Genomic DNA, 23,886 nt, shown 5'->3' on the forward strand with positions numbered 1-23,886 from the left:
TAATATTTGCATAAGTTTGGAACTCAGAGGCATTTCCTGGGCTTATCATAGGGTCTGCAGTGCAGAGCAATACAAAATATACAGGATCCTGTACATATGCAACCGCAGAACAGGTAGGTTACTTCCAACCTTGTTTTCTATCCCCTACAGGAAATTTATTAATTCTAGGATATACGATTCAGCAATTTAACAGTGCAATGGAATCATGCTTGTTGGCTTGCTCCAATTTACAGAATATTTACAGCAGCACGAAAAGTATTGACTGAAATGTTTAAGACTGACACTTCCAGCCACCAGATAACTGTCAGCCAAAGCCATGTATTAATGATAGCGCGGACACAATTTTACTTTGTCAAGGATTTTTAAATGGCTGATTATCTACTATGCAAACACAGAATATTGTGTTTAAATACAATAAATACTGCAGACTCAGCTTTAAAATACAATACCTTAGGCAGTCACAGAAAATAATAAATAGCCTGACATTTAATATATTATGGGAACCCAGTGTCTCATTTATTTCAAGGGCGTTCAAAGACCTTCTGTTGACTTGATTTTAATTTTAGGACTCTTTAGCTAACAAAATCAAAGTTACACTTTACAAATATTCAGTCTTTACATAGGGAGAAACTTGAATATTTGCAAAGAAAATCCTAATAGTTGACTAGTCACCACACTTTATACTTGGTGCATCTGTTAATTTCTTCATTCCAGTGATAACCACCACATGATGGCCATTTTCTAAACTGATGCATCCGACTGTCTAGTCTTAATAAATAACACAAATAATTTCTACAGGTTGCCCACCAGCCTTAAAATACATACATATTTATACACGATCAATTAGTAGGCCACACCTTCCATTCGCCATATTCCAGAACCGTGCAAACTAATCCCTAGTAATGATATACTCTACGTCTTTAAAGGGCCCATAATGCTCCTTTTATAGACTCACAAACATACATCTGCAGACCGTTCCCTGGTCGTAAATGTGTATATAAATGCACAACAAAAATAACTAAACTGGCTAACACATGGTCTTGATAGGAGCCACTTTACGCTCGCAGCCCACAAACACACACACTGACGCATTTTTTATACAAACTGGCATAGATTTGCACACCGTCTCCCCTAGGTCTCACCACTTAAGATATTTCAGCAAAACTGCCCCTGTTATCGTTTGAAATCAACATCTCTGAGCACTGTTCCACATTCCTATAATGCTTAAGCAGCATCCCTCCATTGGCTGTCCGCTTTCTAAATATAAACCCCCTGCTAACTAACATTTCTTTAGTCCAATTCTGATATCAACTCTGCAGCCAGATCCAATTTCTTGTTATAGCCCAGCATACTTCTGCTACTTCCCCCATTGTAGATACATTCCTCGACACACGTCAGGCGACATGTCCCTAATTTTATAAACACGCCAAGCATCTCTTAGCTGTATTGTTCCATCGGCTTGTAGGTATTGCCATTCGCCCTCTTAGCAAACACAGCTCTAATTTACAAGATAGTACCACGAACATGAAAGCAGAAAACCACTTTACCTGGTGTAGGGTATGCTACCAGAAGACACACCAGTGCAAAGGCTAAAATACCCAATACCTATGCCTTTTCAGCTCTTGAATCATTTTTACTTAGAGTGCAATAAGAGAGGTGGTTCTGCACTGCACTCTCACCTGGTGTAGGGATGTCAGCCCGTCCACATTGACAGTGTTGATGTCCGCCCCACGAGCCAAGAGCCGCTTCACCGCCTCGGTATCCCCACTGGAACAGGCAGCCAGAAATACGGCGCCGTCCTCAAAACGCACCCGGGGCCGCCGATCCCCGCTCTCCTTCGGTGCAGCCGACGCTGCCTCAGAGCTCCGCCAGCGCCGCAGCTGCTCGGCACGGCGTGCCCGTGCAGACTCGGCCCGCCGTACCCCCAGCTCCGGCTCTGACATCCTGGGAGCCGCAAACCACAAACGGCGACTAACACTCAGAGCTCCCCACCGCCATCTTACTGTTCCCGGGGCATCTCGGGAAGTCGTCTGACGCCATCTTACTATTCCTAATGTACCTCGAAAAGTCTGAGACGGCCACTTTACTGTTGCCAATATCATCGGACTCCTTCAAACACCGTCATACAGCTGAGAGGATACACCGGAAAATGTCACAATCTTGCTTCTATTTGGGTTCGATTTGGGAAAAAAGTTGATCTTCTAATTATATTTTCTATTGACGAATAGCATCCCGGCTCTCTAAAACGCATTGGAGCATAAGTTAGAAAGTGGCATTTCCCCCAAATTGTTGCTTCTAGTTCTAATCCACATTTTAAAATGCCTAAAATAGAAACACCGATGACCTGATGATACAGTTTCCAAAAGCAGATGGGCATATCATAATGTTTCATAACTTGTCACCACTAAACTACACGTCATAAACATGGAAATCCATTTTCGCGGTATTTTTTACTTAAACACATTAGTTAAACACATCAGGATCCTAATTTTTGCTTTAGTCATTTCCCGCTGCCTACCAATAGCACCTTTGTGAATTTCAGAGTTCTTGTTTTAGGGAGCATGACTCCCGCGACTGACCACCTTTTCATCCGTATACAGTATTTAGCACTCTAGTTCATTCACACAATTCTGTTACGCATCTAGTTTTTGACTGACTTCAACATGGCCGACTTTGAGGGACTTACAGATGCCCATGCGCAGTTCTGTATTTTATTTGTCTGTACATTTATTGGTCCGACCTACTCGTTAGAATATTTGGCGCCCTGGTCCTACGATTGTCGAGACGAGAGGACTCCGTCAGAGACCAAAGGTGATGACGTGCTCATTTGTTCCCTTACATCCCGTTAGGCACATCGAGCGAACTAACTTCCTTACACTTAATTTTCTTCGCGTGACTTGTCTTCAGACTTAGCGCATGAAACGGACTGTAACATTGGGTGGTAAATGGGGCTGGAAGATAGGTTTACACAATCTGGAGATTTTTTCTTCTCTAAGAGATATAGTACTAGCAATTCTGGCATGTGAGAGAGGATGGTGCGTGTTAACAGTTTGCCTGTATGTTAGATTTCTATGTTTTGGCTGTGTTTAAGTGTAATTTTTTAAATGCATTGAGTGAATTTATCGCGAGTTGAGCAAAGTAGTTATTTCCTTACCAGAAGGAAAATATAACTAATTGCATCTTCCGTACAATTTAGTGGCCTACTTCAGGTCAGCATATAAGTAGAGGAGGTCTTGACTGAACATCCAGGAAGGGCGTAAAGTGTAAGTCATCCAAGACAGTCATCTCTTGATGAGTTTGCGCCTTGTCTCCATCTTTCATATGTTATATTCGAAGAAGGAAATGATGAACCTGAGACAGTGTAGTCTTTACTGTAAATTATTATATTTTTTCTACTATGCTTAATTTAGCTCCTGGAAATATTTATCATTGGCGAAACCATGCATCAGATAAACCTGTGTAAAGAGATAGATGGGTATTACTATTGTGAGAAGTTGGCCTGGTATATGCTGTTCACTAGTTAAAGTGGACACCTTGCACCAGTACAATTCGACACTTTTGGTAGTAGGTTTAAGACAACCTTTAAACAAAGCTATCCTAGTGGTAGCTGTGGAGAGCAGCCTTCAGTCTAAGTCTTTAGAGGAATGTAAAGCAGCTTGTTTTACCTTATAATCTCTTGAATTACTAAATGAAAGGACACCACACAGGTGTGTATATATATCAAATATATATATTCAATTTCAAATGATCTTTATTCGGATATATTCAAAAACATCCATAAAAGTACATACAAATTACGTCAAACATTCCTATACACAGCCAAATAAGTGCAAATATCAATGTGCAAATAGTGCAAAGATAGTTCTAAATCTAACATGTTCATTTAGTTCGCGTCAGAAAGCTCTAAAAGATGCGTCCGTTAAAATACATAAAAAGTCATCCCAATGAACAATAAAAACAGGTCTTAAGAAAACAGCATGTCTAAAAGTACATCCAATGTGCAAATATGCAATGTGCAAGTGATAAAACAACCGGATACATTAATGAAAACAGATCTTATAAAACAGCATATCTAATAGTACACCCAATGTGCAAAAATACAATGTGCAAATAATGAACAGGCTGTCAAGCCAGATTCATTTGGGTAAATGAACAACCATTGTGCAAAATACAGTATGTTGAGTGAGCAGAATAATGAACACACTTCAGGTCGTATTCATTGAGGCACGGGAACGGACAGCAATTTGAAGAAAGTGACTAACTCTGTAAATTACATCGTCAGTACTTAGCATCCGTAGAACTCTAAAAGCCTCATTAAAATCCGTCAGGGCATTGGCTCTAAAATAGGGGATTAGAAAGTGTTTGGTATATTTTACATAAAAGCCACAGAACAGTGTGAAATGCAGCAGACTTTGCTTTCCACCCTGGTTACATGGGCAAGATAAGTTTCCCAAATTATGGGTGTAACCTAAGGGGAAGCAGAGTAAGTTTACCACACTCCCATCCCTAAATCTAAACAGCAAACTCCGATTCCATCTGCCCAGTTTCTTGCGCAGATAGCCTTGGGGCATGTTAAATGGCCTAGTACATAATACTTGTAAGGGTATGTACCCTAGAATTGCTGGCTTTGTAAATTCAATTTTTTCTCGGTTCACTCGATACAGATCAAATAAAGCCCTTTTCACTGTAGTCTTATGTGATGAGTCAATTGTTTCGGGTGCTGAGAAAAGATGCCCCATTTCTACGCTTAGGAGGCTCATCTGTACCGCATTAAGCCAGGGAATATATTTTGCCCGCTCACTTTTTAGGCAATCTAAAATTATGTCACGAGTCAGTGAGGCGGCTGGGTTACGCCAGATTTTTAACCAAAACAAAGCGGGTCTAGATTTTATAAAGTCCTCTATATATGGGAGATTCAATTCTCTATGGCACACGTATGATGGTGCCGAAATAACTCCCCCCAGGACCTTCCTACAGAATTTATTTTCTTCTGTCTGAATGTTGGTGCAACTCGAGTATCCCCACACCTCGGCACCGTAGGTTCCTGTAGGGACGCACTGGGTTTTATAGATTTGTAGAAGTGATAGAATGACTTCAGTATGCTTTGGTTGGCGTAAAGTAATTATAGAGTTAATGGCTTTGCCCAGTTTGTTCCTCCCTCTGCCGACATGAGGTTGCCAGGATCCGAAATCGGAAAACAACAGACCTAAGTAAGGGAAAGTGCTAGTGCTATTTAAAACATTGTTCCCTGACGTAATATGGCGGATTTTATGTTTCTTTGGCCCACAAGACATTATATAAGATTTTTTAAAATTTGTACATAGGTCAAGGTCGGCCATATAGGAGACAAAGCCTGAAATTAAAGTGCGGAGTGCATTAGGTGTACGGCCTAATAGTACCGCATCGTCGGCATAAAGCAATACAGGGAGGGGATTGCCATTGACGAGCGGGACATCAGTAGTTAATTTATCCAAGGATTTGCTTAATTCATTTATATATAAGATAAAAAGCAGGGGAGCCAAGACACAACCTTGTCTTACACCCCTGCCGATTAAAATCTCGCCCGAAACTTCACCATCGTTATTAATACGAACACAGGCTTTTAAATCACTGTGTAAATGGGCCAGGAATTGGACCAAAGGTTCATCCAAACCATATCTCAGCAAGGCTGTCCATAGGCGGGATCGGTTGACAAAATCAAAAGCAGAGCTTAGATCCATAAAACCTAGGTAAAGTGGGGATTTTTTAGCTATAATATATTTATCTAAAACTAAGTTTAGGTTCAAGCACTGCTCAACCGTCCCTACATTGCTTCTAAAACCTAACTGACATGGGTGTAAAATTTTATTTTCTTCGGCCCAAGTGCTGATCTTATTAAAAATGACCCTGCCCAAAATCTTCAGTGTATTGTCAATTAATGATATCGGGCGATAACTCCCAGGATCAAGTCTGTTCCCTTTTTTAAAAATAGGTACGATGGTGCTATTGGACCAGGAATCGGGCAATGAGGTAGTGGATAAGTTATTAAAAACATTGCACAAGAGTGGGGACCATAGGTCAGGCTCTGATTTTATTAAGTCAATAGATACTCCATCGGGCCCTGGCGCTTTATTTCCTGCGCTTTGAAGAATTGCATCCTCTACTTCCGTTATTGAAATGTGCGGAAACTTAGATGATTGACAGTTTTCAATGGGAGGAGTCGATGCCATGTAAATATTTGTAAAGTGCTTCACCCATACGTCCCCTGGTATGCTACAATTTATGGGAGTGATATTGGAGCCAAGTGATTTCAGGTTCTTGACCTCGCTCCAAAACCCAGCAACATCCTTTGTTGCTGCAGTTCGTACGAGTGATTCCCAATGAGTTAATAAAAGCTCTTCGGATCGTGTTCTTAAAGTACGTTTGTAACTAGACCTCAGGGTCCTCACCAAAGACTGATCGGGTGGGTCAACTTTTAGGGCAGCTCTCAAATCTCTATTTGCTCTAGAGCAGGAGTTTTAAAACCATATAGGGTTAATGTTAGTATTAATTAAAACTGGCTTAGATATCTCCTTCTTTATGGTCTTACACAGTTCCGTGAATGCTTCCACAATCGCATAGTCAGGGCAGTCGGAGGATAGGCAGGTGAATACTAATCCAGGATAGGATTTTACAACTCGGGCTAACACCCCCTTATTGTCAATCCCCTTCCAGACCACCCTGAGCTTGTCCGTCGACGCGACTAGGTTTTTTGCCCCTATTTCTATCCGCTTCAACTTTTTGTAAGGAAGTTTACGAGTGGATAGGATAGGGTAATGGTCGCTATATATAGACCTAACTACTGTGGCCTCTAATAAAAGGTCCACAAGCGTAGGGGTCATAAATACATAATCAATTGTGGAAGCACTCCCATGCCCAATATAAGTAGCCACGGGGCAGTTATTTTCCATAGTATTTGCCTTTTCCATAACGTTAATTAGGTCCCTTGTGGCCAGAAGGTTGGATAATTCTTCACCTCTTTTACAGGGAGGAGTTTGACGGTGAATGTGTGCGTTAAAATCACCTCCTACACATATCCCATCAAGTTTGCCACACTTTTGTCCTTCTATAATATCGTCGATAAAATTAAACAGCCTTATAAAATTCATATTGGGATGTGTTTTAAAATCATTGTTATAAAAATGTATTAAACATATTCTAACACTACTAATATAAAGCAATGCCTGGAAGTTTCTATTGTGCGTTTCCAGTGGTTCAATTTTGACATCTGCACCTATTTTGACCCATATTGATAATCCCCCGCTAGGTCTACCCATAGCAGGTGTTGGAACGATTTGGTTAAAACAACTGAAACCATCAAAAAGTAGAGGAGTGGTGCACCAAGTTTCTTGAAACATCAAGATATCAATTTTAGAAACCCAGTCCACCCAGTCCCCATTTGTGACTTTAGCATTTAAACCTGCTACATTCCAGCTCAGGATTGCCAGATTGTTAGTAGATGGTACCGGGGTAAAAACATGGCTATTGCCCTTGGGCACCTTATCATCATTAGCAATCACTGTAGTTGGATCAATAAGTGAATCCCCTGCTAGGCCGAATGTATTAGAATAATTCCTGATTACTGAATCTGGCGAGATGGTTGATGGTCAGTCCAAAGTGCCCAGATCAGACAGTGCACTGTACCTATTATGTAGGGGGAAAGGTGAAAAAATGGGGCTGGGTGGTCTATGATGGGGTCTATAAAAGTAGCCCAATGGCAGAGAGGTTATGTCAGTAGGGGGAGAAAAACACATATTGATACTACCAAGGATAAATTTAACTGTAGAGGGATTTCTAAAATTGATAACAATACAATCCCCTTCTATATTCTTGGGTAGTGGCCCAACCCAACTCACCCGTCGAGTGGTCAAAATTTCTCTCATAATATTAGGTCCTACCCCTTTGTGTTTGGATAGCCAGTCTATACACTTGTTGTTTAACTGCATCCATGACTCGCTCTGTCCCTCCCTTAACTGAGGTACGCCTGCCAAAATTATTACATAGGGGCAGGCGTCGGGGGGCAAATGGAGGACAGGCCCTGAGTGCATTGTTGGCCTTATAGTAGTTGTTTGGCCCTTATCTAATGCAGTGTTAATAGGTACCTTCCTCCCTGTGGCATGCAGGGTGGGAGCATCCTTTAACGTATTGGTGGCTATAGTAATGGGGCATGTTGGTTCTGTGACTGTAGTCAGGGTGTGCTGGGGGTTTTTTGAAGTGTGATTTCTCCCTTCATTGGCGCCTTTCGATGCAGTGTTAACAATAGTTGCTTTTCTGGAAGCATTTTGCCCCTCACTCAGAATGCCCTTATTAGCAGTTTCTAAATCTTTCAAAAAGCGCTCACCCCTTATTAGGTCAAGACTAATAGCCCCCTTCCTTTTAACATCTTCATTCTTTATCAAGGTTTCAATGCAGTCTAATCTTTTAAAAATATTATTAAACTGTTTGATCATTTGACATTCTAACTGTTTAAAAATGGTATCTACAATGGTTTCCATAAAATTCGCATTTGATTTCATTGCAGTAATACTTTCACTAACAGGCTCAGTCTGTGTGCATATGCAATTTATACCATTTCTGGGAGGAGTAATGTCCAGGAGTTCTTCGGCCAATTGCGCTTGTTCAATCGTAACACTACTGCCCCCTGTTATTTTTTGCTTCCCTCTAGTCCACATACTCTGTGGTGTGGGTTGGCCCTTGTTATACAAAGCTGGTTTCCTTTTATTAGTTGAGGATTTTGGAGGGCCTCTTTTCCTTTTTCCTCCAGCGGGTTTAGCTTTCGGGGATACATGAGGGATAGGGACATATTCAGTAGTATCGAGCTGGGACTCAAGAATAATAGTGTCGCTTTCCTCCCCAGGAGTTATAGATGGTAGGTGGGGCACATTGGACTTAGACACTGTAACAGTTGGGGATAAGGGTATGATGTGTACTATACTTGAGTCCCGGGGCTCAGGGTGTGCATGTAAGAGCTCCAATGACATCCGTCTCTTTGTGCTCGCAATTTCATTGGCAACCATGTTGAAAGCATTGTCCAGCATACTTTCTAATGATAGCGGTGTAATCGGATGTGCCACGTCCGGTTTACCAATTTGGATAGCAGAGCGCTTCCCCCTGGTGGACATATCGCTTCTCTCACCTGTCTACAGCTTAGATGGTTGGCCCGCCCGACCACTGTTGACCTCAGAGGGCCCGCCCTTTGCCCGGGCTTAGCCCGGCGCCGCCCGCGCGCGTCCCGCGACGCGGAGGGAGCCGTGAGTTTTAAAGCGCCTCCGGGCGCGCTGACAACAGGAAGGGGGCGGGGCAGTGATGGTTCACAGGAGCTGTAGTCTCCCCCAACAGCGGCCTGCGGTGTCGTGGAGGCGGCGGGGGAGACTCACAGCGTAGGTGCCCCGTCCAAAATGCAGCGTTGCAGCAATCCAGGAGCCCAGGTTGGTCGTGGCGCGGTGTCCACTTGTGTGGAACACAATAGCACCCCCCGCTCCACCGAGGGAGCCGTGAGTTTTAAAGCGCCTCCGGGCGCGCTGACAACAGGAAGGGGGCGGGGCAGTGATGGTTCACGGGAGCTGTAGTCTCCCCCCAAGAGCGGCCTGCGGTGTCGTGGAGGCGGCGGGGGAGACTCACAGCGTAGGTGCCCCGTCTAAAATGCAGCGTTGCAGCAATCCAGGAGCCCAGGTTGGTCGTGGCGCGGTGTCCGCTTGTGTGGAACACAATAGCACCCCCCGCTCCACCGAGGGAGCCGTGAGTTTTAATGCGCCTCCGGGCGCGCTGACAACAGGAAGGGGGCGGGGCAGTGATGGTTCACGGGAGCTGTAGTCTCCCCCAACAGCGGCCTGCGGTGTCGTGGAGGCGGCGGGGGAGACTCACAGCGTAGGTGCCCCGTCCAAAATGCAGCGTTGCAGCAATCCAGGAGCCCAGGTTGGTCGTGGCGCGGTGTCCGCTTGTGTGGAACACAATAGCACCCCCCGCTCCACCGAGGGAGCCGTGAGTTTTAAAGCGCCTCCGGGCGCGCTGACAACAGGAAGGGGGCGGGGCAGTGATGGTTCACGGGAGCTGTAGTCTCCCCCAACAGCGGCCTCGTGGAGGCGGCGGGGGAGACTCACAGCGTAGGTGCCCCGTCCAAAATGCAGCGTTGCAGCAATCCAGGAGCCCAGGTTGGTTGTGGCGCGGTGTCCGCTTGTGTGGAACACAATAGCACCCCCATCAAATATATATGTATTTATTACTTGACAACTCGATACTAATCTCTTTATGAGATTAGAAGTCAGGAACATATGCACAAATCAACGTTTCACAATAAATTAAGCACAAATATGGCTGGGGCCCTAGGGGCGTACCAGACCATATACTAAAAAAGAGACTTAGAGTTAACGACTTGCAAAGGGACAAGTCCTAGGGCCTTCAGGAGCGTTGGGGCCTCACGAAACCACCCAAGGCAGGTAAGTAAAGGACCCACAGGGGACGCATTCAGTCTGTTAACCCAGCCGCAAATCCCAATAGACTTCAATGGTGCAAATCGCGGTTGGAAATTAAGAGTTTAAGGATACTTCGGGAGAGTCTACAAGCAAGTCACTTACAGGGTAAGTAGTTCTAGAGCCAACAACCCACAGGAGCACCGTAGTGCTGGCGTTACCTCACCCAGGGAAGCTGGGTGCATAGGTGTCTTTTGGTGTCGGGTCGCGGCGTCGTTTTCATTGGGAGCCACTGAAGACTTGCTGCTCGTGAAGACAGAAGAAGTGCCCGGTGGAATCCAAGCCTGGATTCAGAAGAAGGAAGACCTGAAAGCAGAGGGGACAATGTTCAAAGTCACTTGGCAGTGACCCGGGGCCAGGAAGCTGGATGCCCACAGTCGTCGGGTAATTTCAGGTAGTTCACGGGTGTCTTGACTCTTCAGCTACGAGGTCCAGGAGGCGTCGATGACAACCAGGAGCTGGATTCGGCGTGTCCCACGAAGTCTGCAGCTTACTGCGGTGTCGGTGACCAGATTGGAGCCAACAAGCCTTGGTAACAGCAAGTCTTGTGGAAAGGACAAAAAGTCAGCGGTGCAGACCAGCAAGGTCTGAGGGACTCACCCAGCGAGGGTAAGTCCGGGCAGACCTGGAGCAACCAGAGAAGCCCGTTGAAATTGTAGGAAAGTCTTCAGGGGACCCACAAGCCAACCGCCAAGGGATCGCGAAGACTCCTCAGGAGGATCCACTCAACAGCGGGCCACGGTCACTCGGGACGGGGTAGGCCTCTGATCTTTGGAGGGATTACTGCTAGAGGCTAACACTACCTCACCCAGGCTGCAGTAGCAGGCCTGTGGTGTCAGATTTAGTCTGCTTCCCAGGGGTGGGATAATACATGCTTTAGCCCCTGGTAGGCCTGTGAAGTACCTATGCCCTTGGTACCTAAGGTACCATATACTAGGGGCTCATAAGGTACCACAGTATCCAATCACTAGTGCATCTAATATGCACTCCAAGTTGGTTAGAGAGAACAGAGAGGCTGGGGCCCTGATTAGGAGGGACCCAGCCAGACTATAGCCAAAAACCAGTGTAGACATCAGAAAAAAAGTGGGGCCAACAAAAGTGCAGATCCTACTCTCCTACACTGACCATGTTGAAACATTATTGTAGACTTATAAAATGTACACCCCACTCAGTCACTGCTGGGCTATTGTGCTGTACACATAACCACTGGGTCCCATGTTGCCACCATAGCAGAGCCTGCTGCCCATATCACTTTCTTAAACCCCACATCTAGCATAGAAGTGCAGCAACAGTGCACTTGCAGGAGGTGGTTATGCCCTTACTTGCTACCGACTTTTGCCCCAAAGCTGACAAAGGCCCAGTAGATAATAATTTAACTAATATGTTTGACTCGACTGTCTGAGGCCGTTCCTTGTGTAAATTAATGAAATGTCTAAATTCCTTGCATGTAACAGAAATAAGTGACAGATATGCTTCCACTATCGTATGTAAAATGTACATTGCTATATCACAGGATCATGCAAAGGACGTCGAGGCTGAAGAGCGAGCTGATGCTACTGACAACAGAGCCACCTCCTGGCATCACATGCTGGCAGAACAGCAGCCAGCTGGACGACCTGCGAGCACGTATGTACCAGTGACCCGGCGGTTCAGGAGTGAAGTGTTCAGCACTTATTGAAGCAAAGTTTTTCTTGATTTCTCCTTATACTTCCGTCTGTAGTGATATCCTAGCAATATAAGAGTTGAAACTGCAGGTGGTCAATCAATAACCAGGATACTGTTCAGTGCAAAAGGAAAGTTAGCCTCCCAATACTCCCTGACTCTGGGTACTTGACTGAGCAAAAGAAAAAAGCCTAGCTTAAAGGAGATGGTATGAAGGTGAGCAGAATAAAATGGTTATCACAGTTGCGATTAAGCGGGATTGTTTATCCACAGATATTAAGGATCAAAGGAACACTTTAATACCTAAAAGAGTTAAAATAGTACAAACACAATACACAAATTAAATGAAGTAAAATGAGGAAGTTCTGTTGCAAATCTGAGAAACCTAGCTATGGGCAATATATACTTTTCGCCATCACCAACTGATTGCAATCGATTTGCTGTCCATAATAAAAAAAAAACGAACACAGACGGGCACCAAGTTCCTGCCATAAGTGTAAACTCATTAAAACCTTGTATGTAGTTGCTACCTGATCATGAACACTAGATATTTGACAAAAACACAACTGTTACAATGCAATGGCTAAAGTTTTCAAGTAACTTAAAATGCACTGAAGTTCTAGTAAAGCCAGGTCAACAGCTTCATGTTAAAAGGGCCAGACTGCTGTGGGACCCGTCAGATTGTGAGCCCAAAGTCACAATGGCGCACACTAAAACCACGCCAGTCCTCTTCGAGTGATCTAGATCTGACTAGTATTCAGTCCAGCCTGTAGCAGAACCTCAGCAGACCCTTGTGTGTGCCTTGGGCGACTTCTGGCAATTTGGCCACTTAGGCTGGTGCTGGACCAGTGCTCAAACCATGCAGAAACGGACAAGTGAGTACTGGAAAAAGGCAGGTGGGGAGAGGCGTATCCCTCAGGGAGAAGCAAATGTTCGTTCGTAGACCTCGTGTGCTCGCAAGGTAGTCACAACTCAACTCATTTGTGCTAGTATGTTGTTTGCTGGTGTTTATTCCTGTTCTATTGACTAACTGGTAGAGAAGGATTCTTTGCGTTCTCTTGGTATGCCTGAACCGCGTGAGTTGGTGTGGGACTTCAAAGCAGGCAAGGTACAGTAAACATCGTCAGAGCTTCAGACGTCATTCTAGCCTTAAAGAAATGACCAGAATACAGCTCCACCATCAGGAGGTGCCAGATCAGAGTCCACACATGTCTATGTTGGTGTTGGTCCTCCATAAGCTGTAGTGGTTCTCCAACTTACCAGCCATGGCAGTTTGGCAGCATCCCATTACCAATTGGTACCTGCATTCACAGAATTTGAGAGTCTAATCCGCTATTTTGGGGAAGAGTTTTCCTGCCCAGAAGGCTTTCTGTAAATGACAGACTTGACCCTGCTCCCAGAATGCACTTTGGAAACTGGTTCCTAAGTGACACAAGCATATACAATCTCTATTAGGCTGCTGTGGTAAGAAGATTTATGTATTATCTTTCGAAAGACCTGAACACAAAGCAGCTGAGAGTGGAACAGGTAGTGGGAGTGGGCGGGTCCTTGTTGCTTATGTTAGTTCAGCAGCCTTCTCCATCTTACACTCCCCATTTATACTAAAATGATCTTTGTCATCTTCTAAGGTAACCTGATCGGCAGGTTAATCACTGTCTTTCGTCTGTCCAAAATAGTTCTGATGTTCATAATAGTAATTGAAAAACCAATGTACATTATATTTGGGACTCTTTACAATCCTAAACCAGCATTGCAATGCAATAGGTCTCGCATTTGAGAGTTTGAGCTATTGGCATTGTAAATGACAATGCTTTTTATTTAGGAGTTGTTTTTAAAACAGATAAATTAAAGGCATTGTCATTAACAATGCCAATAGCTTAAACTCACGCAAATGTGAGACCTATTGCATTGCAAATGCGTTCGGCGCCCATGCTATAAAAAAATGTTTTTAAAGCGTTGGGGGAGAGCTTGTCTGCTATTTGAGAAAATAGTGCTCGGAGGCTGTAATTAAAGCCTCCCTTGTAACAACACATGTAATGGAGTGTCACAAAATGAGACAATGCGGTACTAAGGAGGGACTACTAAGCCTATTAAACAATGAATACCCCAGTTTACAGTGGGCAATGACAAGCCAATAAAAATCTGCGCGGAGAGTGGGCGGAGCTTCAAGCATGCCTCAGAGAGCAGCGTATGCGCTGGCTCCGGCTCGACCTAAAAAGGAACACTAAGGTTACATTAGCTCAATGAATGAGGATCTTTGCAAATACAAACTAAAATTCTGCTTAAAGAAAACGAAAATAACAAGCAATAGCATGGTAACTATTGTACTATTCCCCATGGATGGTGTCTTCGTCTTCAGATATTTGTTTTATCCAATGTTACAGTCTCTGTTAAAATATCATGCCACCCAGCAAATCCAGATGTAAAAAAAAAATATCACTCAAATACCATAAACTGGGGGAGAGGGTACAAATAAATACTAAAATGCAAAGACAACTTAGTTATTCCTTCTGGACCATAGTTCTTGGGTGCAATTATATGTCATATTGTCATGTCATAGGTGTAAAGATGCTATCTCTGGTTGAATTCAAGTCAGACCCACCCCATAAACAGGTTACACCTTTCTACCCCCTCGCCGTGACCAGCAGTCCCTTTTATTTAGATAGGTCTAAAGATATAGGTTTTATGTATTTAGTTTGTAGACCCAGCACGGCATGCCAAGACACTGTGTACAGGATGGCAGAGCGATTCACAAAGCTTGGTATGGAAATAACAGTGGACAAATAAAATACTAGGTGTAGGAAGGTGGAATCTGACTGCATGGTTGCCTCCACTTTTTTTCCTGGTGTTTTGATGGTTTTTGACTAGTCAGGCTGGGATCCTTCTATCCAGGACCCCAGCCTATCTGCTTACTCCCTTAAACAACTTGGAGTGCATATTAGGTGCACTAGTGATTGGATACTGTGGTACCTTATGAGCCTCTAGTATATGGTACCTTAGGTACCAAGGGCATAGGTACTTCACAGGCCTACCAGGGGGTGAAGCATGTATTATGCCACCCCTGGGAAGCAGACTAAATCTGACACCACAGGCCTGCTACTGAAGCCTGGGTGAGGTAGTGTTAGCACTCCTCACTGAGATATAGGTTCACTATATCTCTCCCTACACACACATTCAAACCTATCGGTCACCCCTAAGGCGGGCCCTATCAATCCTGAGGGCAGGGTGCTTGGTTTCCATGTGAGGGGGTTCCTCTGCCTGAGCAGGGCCCCTCTGCAGCTCTCAGAGTCCATTCTCTGGGGCTGTTTGTGAATGCGGTCAAACCATATACTCTTAAGTGCATTATAACCTCGCGGTAAATGCTAACTCTGGGATGGCTGCATCAAAACATGTCCTGTTTGGTGTCAAACGCTTTGGAATCATACTCCTACTCCAGTAACTGGTGTGGGGGTATGATCCCACCCTTCTAGTGGGATAGACATGTACCTACTGTGGAAACGCGGTAGAATTCTGAAGAACCCTGGCATCGCAAAATGGATGCCACCAGTCACAGACACTGGGCTGCCCTCCTGCGGATGACCGAAACTCGCAGTGGAGGAGGCCCAACAATAGGCATCCTGTCACAGGGAGGTGTGGCCACCTCCCAGACAGGGTTTAGTGTATTGGGGCTGGGTGGGTGCACTCCTAGAGTGCTTTGAAGTCCTGCACTGGGGGAGCAGTAGGCTCCTCTGTGCATACACCAGTTCAATCCGGCTCAGGGGCTACCTGCCCCTGCTCTGGCACAAAACTGGACAAAGGGAAGTGGGTGTGGCCACCCACTCCCCTCCCATAGGTGGGGTCATATAGCTAGTCCCCCCCTTCCTTCTAGTATAAGTTAGGGAACCCTTGCCATTGCAAACTAGATATCCCTGGGCGACGCTCTGAAGAAGAATCCTGGACCTTCGACATTTCACTACCTCTGGAAGACTGAAGATTCTCACTTGGAGTCAAGGAGTGACTCCCCTGCTTGGCAGGCACCAAACTTTGCAATCAACGGTCGCAAACCTTCCTGCTCCCGCCGGAGTCCGAAGTCCCTGCAGCCCAGGAAGAGGATTTCCTGGCTTCTCCAAGGCCATTGTAAGTCCCCAGCGACGCTGAGGCAAGTGGACCCCACGAATGACGAGGAACCGCAATCCCTGGGTACCGTGCACTATTTTCAAGTGCAACCCCTTCACGACGTTCTACGAACTTGTGCTTTGGGCCACGTGTGGTCCAAGCCTCCAGCAGGATTTCCACCAAAGATCAGAGGCCTACCCCGTCCCGAGTGACCGTGGGCCCTGTTGAGTGAATCCTCCCGAGGCGTCTTTGCGATCCCTTGCCGGTTGGCTTGTGGGTCCCGTGAAGACCTTTCTACAGTTTCAAAGGGCTACCCTGGTTGCTCCAGGCCTGCCCTGACTTACCCTCGCTGGGTGAGTCCCTCAGACCTTGCTGGTATGCACCGCTGACTTTTTACACTTTCCTCAAGACTTGCTGTTACCAAGGTTTGTTGGCTCCAATCTGGTCACCGAGACAGCAGTAAGCTGCAGACTTCGTGGGACATGCCGAATCCAGCTCCTGGTCGTCGACGACGCCTCCTGGACCTCGTGGCTGAAGAGTCAAGACACCCGTGATCACCTGAAATCACCCGACGACTGTGGGCATCCATCTTCCTTGCCCCGGGTCACTACTAAGTGACTTTGAACACTGTCCCCTCTGCTTTCAGGTCTTCCTTCTTCTGAATCCAGCCTTGGATTCCACCGGACACTTCTCGCGTCTTCACAAGCAGCAAGTCTTCTTGGGCTCCCATTGAAAACAACGCCGCGACCCAACACCAAAAGACACCTATGCACCCGGCTTCCCTGGGTGAGGTAACTCCAGCACTACGGTGCTCCTGTGGGTGTTGGCTCTAGAACTACTTACCCTGTAAGTGACTTGCTGGTAGACTGTCCCGAAGTATCCTAAAACTCTAAATTTCCTATCGCGACTTGCTCCATTGAAGTCAATTGGGATCTGCGGCTGTGTTCTCACACTGCATGCGTCTCCCGTGGGTCCTTTACTTACCTGCCTAGGGTGGATTAGTGAGGCCCCAGCACTTCTGAAGGCCCTAGGCCTTGTCCCCTTGCAAGTCGTTATCTCCAAGTCTATTTTTTAGTATATGTTCTGGTACGCCCCTAGGGCCCCAGCCATATTTGTGCTTAACTTGTTGTGAAATGTTGATTTGTGCATATGTCCTTGACTTCTAATCTCATAAAGAGATTAGTAGAGTGTGTCTTGTAATAAATACATATATATTTTATATATATACCTGTGTGGTGTCCTTTCATTTAGTAATTCAAGAGATTATAAGGTAAAACAAGCTGCTTTACATTCCTCTAAAGACTTCGCCTGAAGGCTGCTCTCCACAGCTACCACTAGGAAAGCTTTCTTTAAAAGGTTGTCTTAAACCTACTACCATAAGAGTCGAATTGTACTGGTAGAAGGTGTCCACTTTAACTAGTGAACAGCATATACCAGGCCAACTTCTCACACTAGGATATAAAAAGTGGAGATGAAGGCTTCAGGAACACATTGTGATCTGTGTAGTGCGTGTTTCGGGAGACCACAGCAGGCGAGTACAGATTACGAGCGATGTTTCTTTCAGAAGTGCTTTTGGAAGTTCCTTCTAAAAGCAAAGGTTGATGTGGCCTGTGGAATATGATTGCTGGGGCCCTTCCAGAGTATGCCTGTTTCAGGGTGTAAGACTTTCTGAATCTGTCCAGCTTGAGCGGAGGTTGACCTTTTAAAGTTTTATTTCTACCAGATTCTGATGTTTTTAAAGCTAGGTAATCGGGTTTGTTCATGGGAATCGCCTTATAGGTGAAGTTGTTTCCCATTTGGCGAAGATCTTATTGAATGGCTCTCTGACCCCCAGCATCGACATATATATATATATATATATATATACCCCTAGCGCAGACAATAAAACTGGATAGCACCATTATCCCATTTAGATCGCAGAATTATCAGTGCAAAATAGCACTTTACGCCGATGATGTTATTGTGTATACTAGTGACCCTGATTCTATCATTCTGCGGCTTGAAAACACATTGAACGAGTTATGTCTGATCTCAGGATATCTTCCCAACTCGGCTAAAACCGAAGTTATGTGCTGGAATATGGCTTATGGAGGCGGCCCTTCCAGCAAAGAATTTAAGTATCTAGGGGTTAAAATAGTTAAAGATCTGAACAAAATACCCCTGATAAATCTGGCAAAAATCGAAAAGGCAATTGACTACCTCTTTGCCAGATCGAAATACCTCCCCCTGACGATCTACGGGAGAGTAAATCTGGTAAAGATGTCCGTCCTCCCTAAGCTGACATACCTTTTTAATGCTGTCCACCTAACTTTCCCTCAGAAAAATATAAGTAAAATCCAGGGCAAAATAGGGAGCTTTATATGGGGACAAAAAAGCTTAAGGATGTCGTCTAAAAAATTAAGAATGAAACTTTTAAAAGGGGGGTTGGCTTTTCCAGATATTACCTGGTACTTAATGGCTTTCCAATTTAAGGGCATCAGGATGCTGTTGACTACCCCAGAGGAAACTGCATGGGGTAGGTTACTTGGAGAAATGGCTCTAACAGAGGGAGGCAGTGGAGGGGCTGGGTTCCTATATAAATTCGGGGCACCCAGATTTTTTAAGCGTGTACGTCTTAAGGTCCTGAAGGCTGCTCTGTCGACCTGGTACAAACTAAGACGTATCTGGGGTATAGGTTATTTTTCTTATTTTGCCCCTATTTGGGATTCCCTGGGGAACCTCCCCTCCCCCCTCCACATGCAAGTCAGCCTGGTGGCTCCGATAAAAAGAGCTGGTTTGCTGAAGTGGTCGGACCTGGTGGATTCAGACGGGGTCCTCCCCTGGGAGGTTCGACTAACTAAGATCGGCCCCACCTTTTCAAGGTTCAAATTTCTTCAGTTAAAATCATGGTGCGAGGTTGAGGCGGGAGACATAAAAGGGAGATGGGAACTTGAACAGCTACTACAAGATCCGCAGCCTAAAAAGAAAGAAATCTCTTTGTGGTATACAAGGCTTCTTGAAGCAGAGGATAGCAAGGTTCCTTCTCAAACTTCAATATGGAACTCAACTCCACTCGTCCAAGGCATTGAAGAAACGCATGAAGCTTCCCTCAAGTTACTTTACAGATACATCAAGCCCTCCCGCCTTAAGAAGAACCACTTCTTCGTGTTAAACAGGCTATATTATACCCCTGCCAAAATTGCCAAATTTGCCCCGGTACCCACCCCAACCTGTCCAAGATGTAAACAAGATAAAGCTGATGATATTCATATTTTTTTTGATTGCCCAGAGTTAAGCTCTTTTTGGGAAAATGTGGGGGACTCACTATCAGCTGTCTTTGAAATTGATATCTAGGTCGACCTCTACCTTGTGTTCTTTGGAAAAAACTAGCAAGTAAATGGGTCTTTTATACAGTCTCACAAGGGCTTATTGCTATACCTTATAATCCTGGCTAGGAGGGAGATTTGTATTAAGTGGAAAGATCTGTCCCCTCCGGTCAGAGATAGCTGGTTAAAAGCTGCGCTGAGGGTGGCCTTGCTTGATCAAGATAGTGGGGTGACTAGGCCCGACAACATCTGGTCCCCATTAATAACTTGGGGACATGGTCTTCGAATGATCCCCGTATAGATAAAGGTGCCAATAGTGGTCCAATGATTACACCAGACCCCAAAAAACGTGGGGAAGGCAATGATGGCCTAGACAAAAGAAGTTAGCTGAGGGGCGCCCATTCTTTCAAAGTAGTCAGCTTGTTAAATCTGCCAACGTCTTTGGTGAGATGAGGACAAAAAAACTCGGCCTTGCGCAGGGCTTTAAGTGGGATGAAAAAACTGGGGGGGGGGGTCTCTCAAGGGGGCGTGGCCAATGTAATTAAGGGTGCGGCTTAAAAATACGTACGCTAAGAATTTGTGCTTAGCATAGTGTGCCGCCCGACTGGTATTTTTCGGTTTCTGTCATTGCATCCAGATATATGATACAAGTAACATCATACCTACAACAAGTCAGGACTATTGGCTTTGTCAATGGTTGTTAGTTGCATAAGATAAATAAGCAGCAACTATGGCTTGTATATAATATTGAAAAAGCTTCCACTTAAAGCCCTGGTGAGAGAGAAAATGACTCTTTAAAGGATTTCCCTTCCCCCATAACGCTCGAAACAAGCATTTGCAATGCAATAGGTCTCGCATTATAAAAGTGTGAGCAGCTGGCATTGCTAATAATAATGCAACACTAGCTATTGGCTTTGTAAATGATAAATAAATGCCATTATGTGTTTGTTTTATAAAATAGATTAAAAAAGGCATTGTCATGAACAATGCCAATAGCTTAAACTTTTGCAAATGCGAGACCTATTGCATTGCAAATGCTTGTTCTGTGTGCAGCCCTAATTTCCTTTCCTCTGCGTGGGTAAAGACAAGCCAGCCATCTGTTCTGGGAACGTGGTCCTACGTAAACATGTCACCTTGCAGTCAACGTGGCGCTGGCTGGTTCCTGAAGAGCTCTTCTTAGGAAAGCACTCGCTGCTTCTTCAAATGACCAACTTCTTTTCTGCTAATTTTTATAGGTTTAGGGACGTTTCGTAAGAAATACTGTTCTTGTATATTTTTCTCTTTCGAGTTATTGAACCTATTATTATTCAGAGATCTAGGCAAACGTGTACAGACTAATGGAGAATTATGTACTTGGAAGCATCAGTGCTTTAAATGGAAAAATAAATAAATGCAGGCACTAACTAAATGTAACAGAAGGGGCGAAGCTAAGGGCGTGGCTTGGAGACAAGCAGTTAATTTGATCTGTTCTTTGTGTGAAACGGTGCACAATTACGCAGCAACAGTTCTGCTATTTGTAGAGCATTCTTTTTGTCTATGTATTTTTTGTTAAATGCATATAATTGCACAAACATTGCAATGCACACACATTTTTATATTCACTGAATACCAGCGTATGCCCAGGACATTTGACAAACCATGGAAATATTTCTTGATTAAAATATTTTCCCTGATCTTTAAGGTGGAAATGTCCCTGGTTAGCTCAAAAAGGCACACAAACCCACACTCTCAGATATTCACCAAGTGGTATGCAAGCAAAATAAGCATACACAGATAAAAGCACAGATACTCACCCAATTATATGCGTTTCCACACAAGCCGGTACAGAAAAACGAAAGGAACAGAGGGCAGAAAGGCACGAAAAACGAGTGGCACAGAGGGCAGAAGGGCACAAAAAAATGAGTGGAACAGAGGGCAGAAAGGCACAAAAAAAAAAGAGGGAAACGAGTGGAACAGAGGACAGAAAGGCACAAAAAAAGAGTGGAAAACGAGTGGCACAGAGGGCAGAAAGGCACAAAAAAGAGTGGCGCAGAAGGGCACAAGAGAGGAGCAGAGGGCAGAAAGGCACAAAAACGAGTGGAACAGAGGGCAGAAGGGCACAAAAACGAGTGGAACAGAGGGCAGAAGGGCACAAAAAAAGAGGGAAAACGAGTGTAACAGAGGACAGAAAGGCACAAAAAGAGGGAAAACGAGTGGAACAGAGGGCAGAAAGGCACAAAAAACGAGGGAAAACGAGTGGCACAGAACAAGAGCGCACTGAAGCTGACGAGGAGGGAGTGGGAGGGGGGAGTGGGGGCGGGCGCAGTGGTGCGGGCCGCAGTTGTAAAAGGCAGGGAGAGGGTGAGATTGAGGAAGGGAAAGATAGGGATCAAAGGAAAAAACAAGGGGGTGGCAAATGGTGTGCACTTTGATGTCCTCAGTGGCCCCGCGGCTCACTGAGGACATCAAAGCAAGTGATCAGGCAGTGCTTTTCAGGCTGCCCAATGGTGCGCGCGCCCAGGGCACATGCACTGTATTTGGAGGCCTGAAAAGCACTGTTTGCACTTCCAAAACTCGCTTACTATAAGTCTCGCCAGAGCAGCGCTAAAGCGCTGTCTCAGACGAGACCTAAGAAACGGACCGCCTGTGCCAGGGCACAAAACAGAGCCCGATAGAGACCCGTTTCGAGGCCTCCTTAAAAAACTGCCGGAGCTCAGACCCGGTGAGACCCGACCCGCTGAAAGCCCTGGCCTGGCGTATTGTAATTTGGTGCTTATGTAAAGTCTGCAGTGTCGAGTTGGCGCTATATAAAACTGCCAATCAAATATACAGCCTAAATGTGCATTAACTCCTGCAAGCTCTGCGCCCTCCTGCTTTTCCTCGGGGTGGTAGCGATGCCATCTGGACTGTGCTAGCGCCAACACACACACTGGTCTCAGTGCTGACAAGATCAATCGGAAACGGAGGCATAAGGAGGTCACGGAAAGAAACAAGACACAGAAATGTCTCTTGAGTCGGGGTGTGCGCGTAGCATCTCTGGGACGCTGTGTGTGACCAGGACAATGCTCAATGTTTGCACAGTAGAGACTGGTAACAAACATATAAAGAACTTATGAAATAATGACATCATGCAGGGTAAAGGGTGGGAGGGGAGACACTGAAGTATCCTCGCTTTCTCTTTCTCTGCTGCCCCAAGCTCCTCGTCTTTAAAGTACTATTTTTGAATTAATAACTGGGCCGTCTGCTCGAGGGTTTTTATAGTGGATGGTAAATTGCAGTAACATATTGCGTTGCTCTGCACCACGTGAGCACCTGTGCAAAGCTTTAATAAATGTACCCCCTTACCTCTGCTTCACAGGTTGAACCACCTTCCTGACAGCACAAACATGGAATGTGCTTTGCAATTTGTGCACTAACTCTAAAATGTTTCCGGCCAATTCGTTTGGGCTATACGCACTACACTGGACCTCAGTTGCTTAAAATCGAACACAAATGTGATAAGTTAAAGTCTATATATTTAAAAACAAACTGAAGTACGGCAACTGCTTTTTGTTTTTTTAACACCTAAGCACTAGTGTTGTCCTTGATGAATAGCTCTGTAAGACCAATATTTGTCACGTCACTCTTTTCCTAGTAAATTAAAACACTAATTACGTGGCAGTGGATGGCATTGGACAGCTGTAAATTTTTCTGCCCGTAGTACGTTACAACTTGAAGATTTACTTTTTAGAAGAGTGTATTTTCATATGTGTACTGTAGGCATCAGAAGCATTCATACCAAGCTTGCACGTTACTACATCGAGAATGTAAAGACCCCTCAACAGCATCCAAAGCCCCAGCCCTGCAGATATCTCTGGCAATACATAGAACTTGGAGATAAAGGCTTTACTGGGGGAACACCAGTCATCTGAACTGGACGTGTGTTTGCGACCAGCCCTTTTGAACTGCAAGTATTGCAACTTAAAAACGAAAGTGAAACAGGAATCCGTGCTTAAGGTTTGCCTTTTCACTTGTGGATTCAAACTTGTTCAATTGAAATTCTCTACTAATGGGAGATCGGTTGGGGGTGGGGGCTTGGGAGAATTTCAAGCCACAAATCCAACAACTTCCCTAGGGTGTTGCAGAAGTAAGAGGAAACCGTGACTTGTGTTGCTAAAGAACAACTTGGTGTACTATCTTCTGCAAGCATGTGTGACACTGAGAACTGAAGACAAGGTTTCAGTTAAATACCGCAGCATGAATACAAAGAGCCCTCCTATGGACTAGTGTTGATGTGTACAAATACACCACGGCTCCTGCTTGTTCTACACACACAGGACGTGCTTCCAGAAGGGTAAAAAATGGACAAATAAAGAAAA

At 45.0% G+C, this 23,886-nt stretch overlaps 2 protein-coding genes across 2 annotated transcripts in view; one reads left to right on the forward strand and one right to left on the reverse strand.

The window, feature by feature from the left end:
• Positions 1 to 1,983, reverse strand: part of LOC146870658 (protein phosphatase 1 regulatory subunit 12B-like) — a 31,297-nt gene extending 29,314 nt beyond the window's left edge. The window contains exon 1 of the mRNA XM_085599701.1: positions 1,680 to 1,983. Coding sequence (XP_085455827.1) covers positions 1,680 to 1,943 — 264 coding nt within the window. The 5' untranslated portion in view covers positions 1,944 to 1,983. The remainder of the gene's footprint in view (positions 1 to 1,679) is intronic.
• Positions 1,984 to 2,654: 671 nt separating this feature from the next.
• The window catches only part of UBE2T (ubiquitin conjugating enzyme E2 T), a 74,209-nt gene continuing 52,977 nt past the window's right edge, over positions 2,655 to 23,886 (forward strand). Inside the window, exons 1-2 of the mRNA XM_085599702.1 lie at positions 2,655 to 2,811; positions 12,001 to 12,113. Coding sequence (XP_085455828.1) covers positions 12,005 to 12,113 — 109 coding nt within the window. The 5' untranslated portion in view covers positions 2,655 to 2,811; positions 12,001 to 12,004. The remainder of the gene's footprint in view (positions 2,812 to 12,000; positions 12,114 to 23,886) is intronic.

This window comes from Triturus cristatus, chromosome 1_1 (genome assembly GCF_964204655.1).
Source record: "Triturus cristatus chromosome 1_1, aTriCri1.1, whole genome shotgun sequence".
NCBI lineage: Eukaryota > Metazoa > Chordata > Amphibia > Caudata > Salamandridae > Triturus > Triturus cristatus.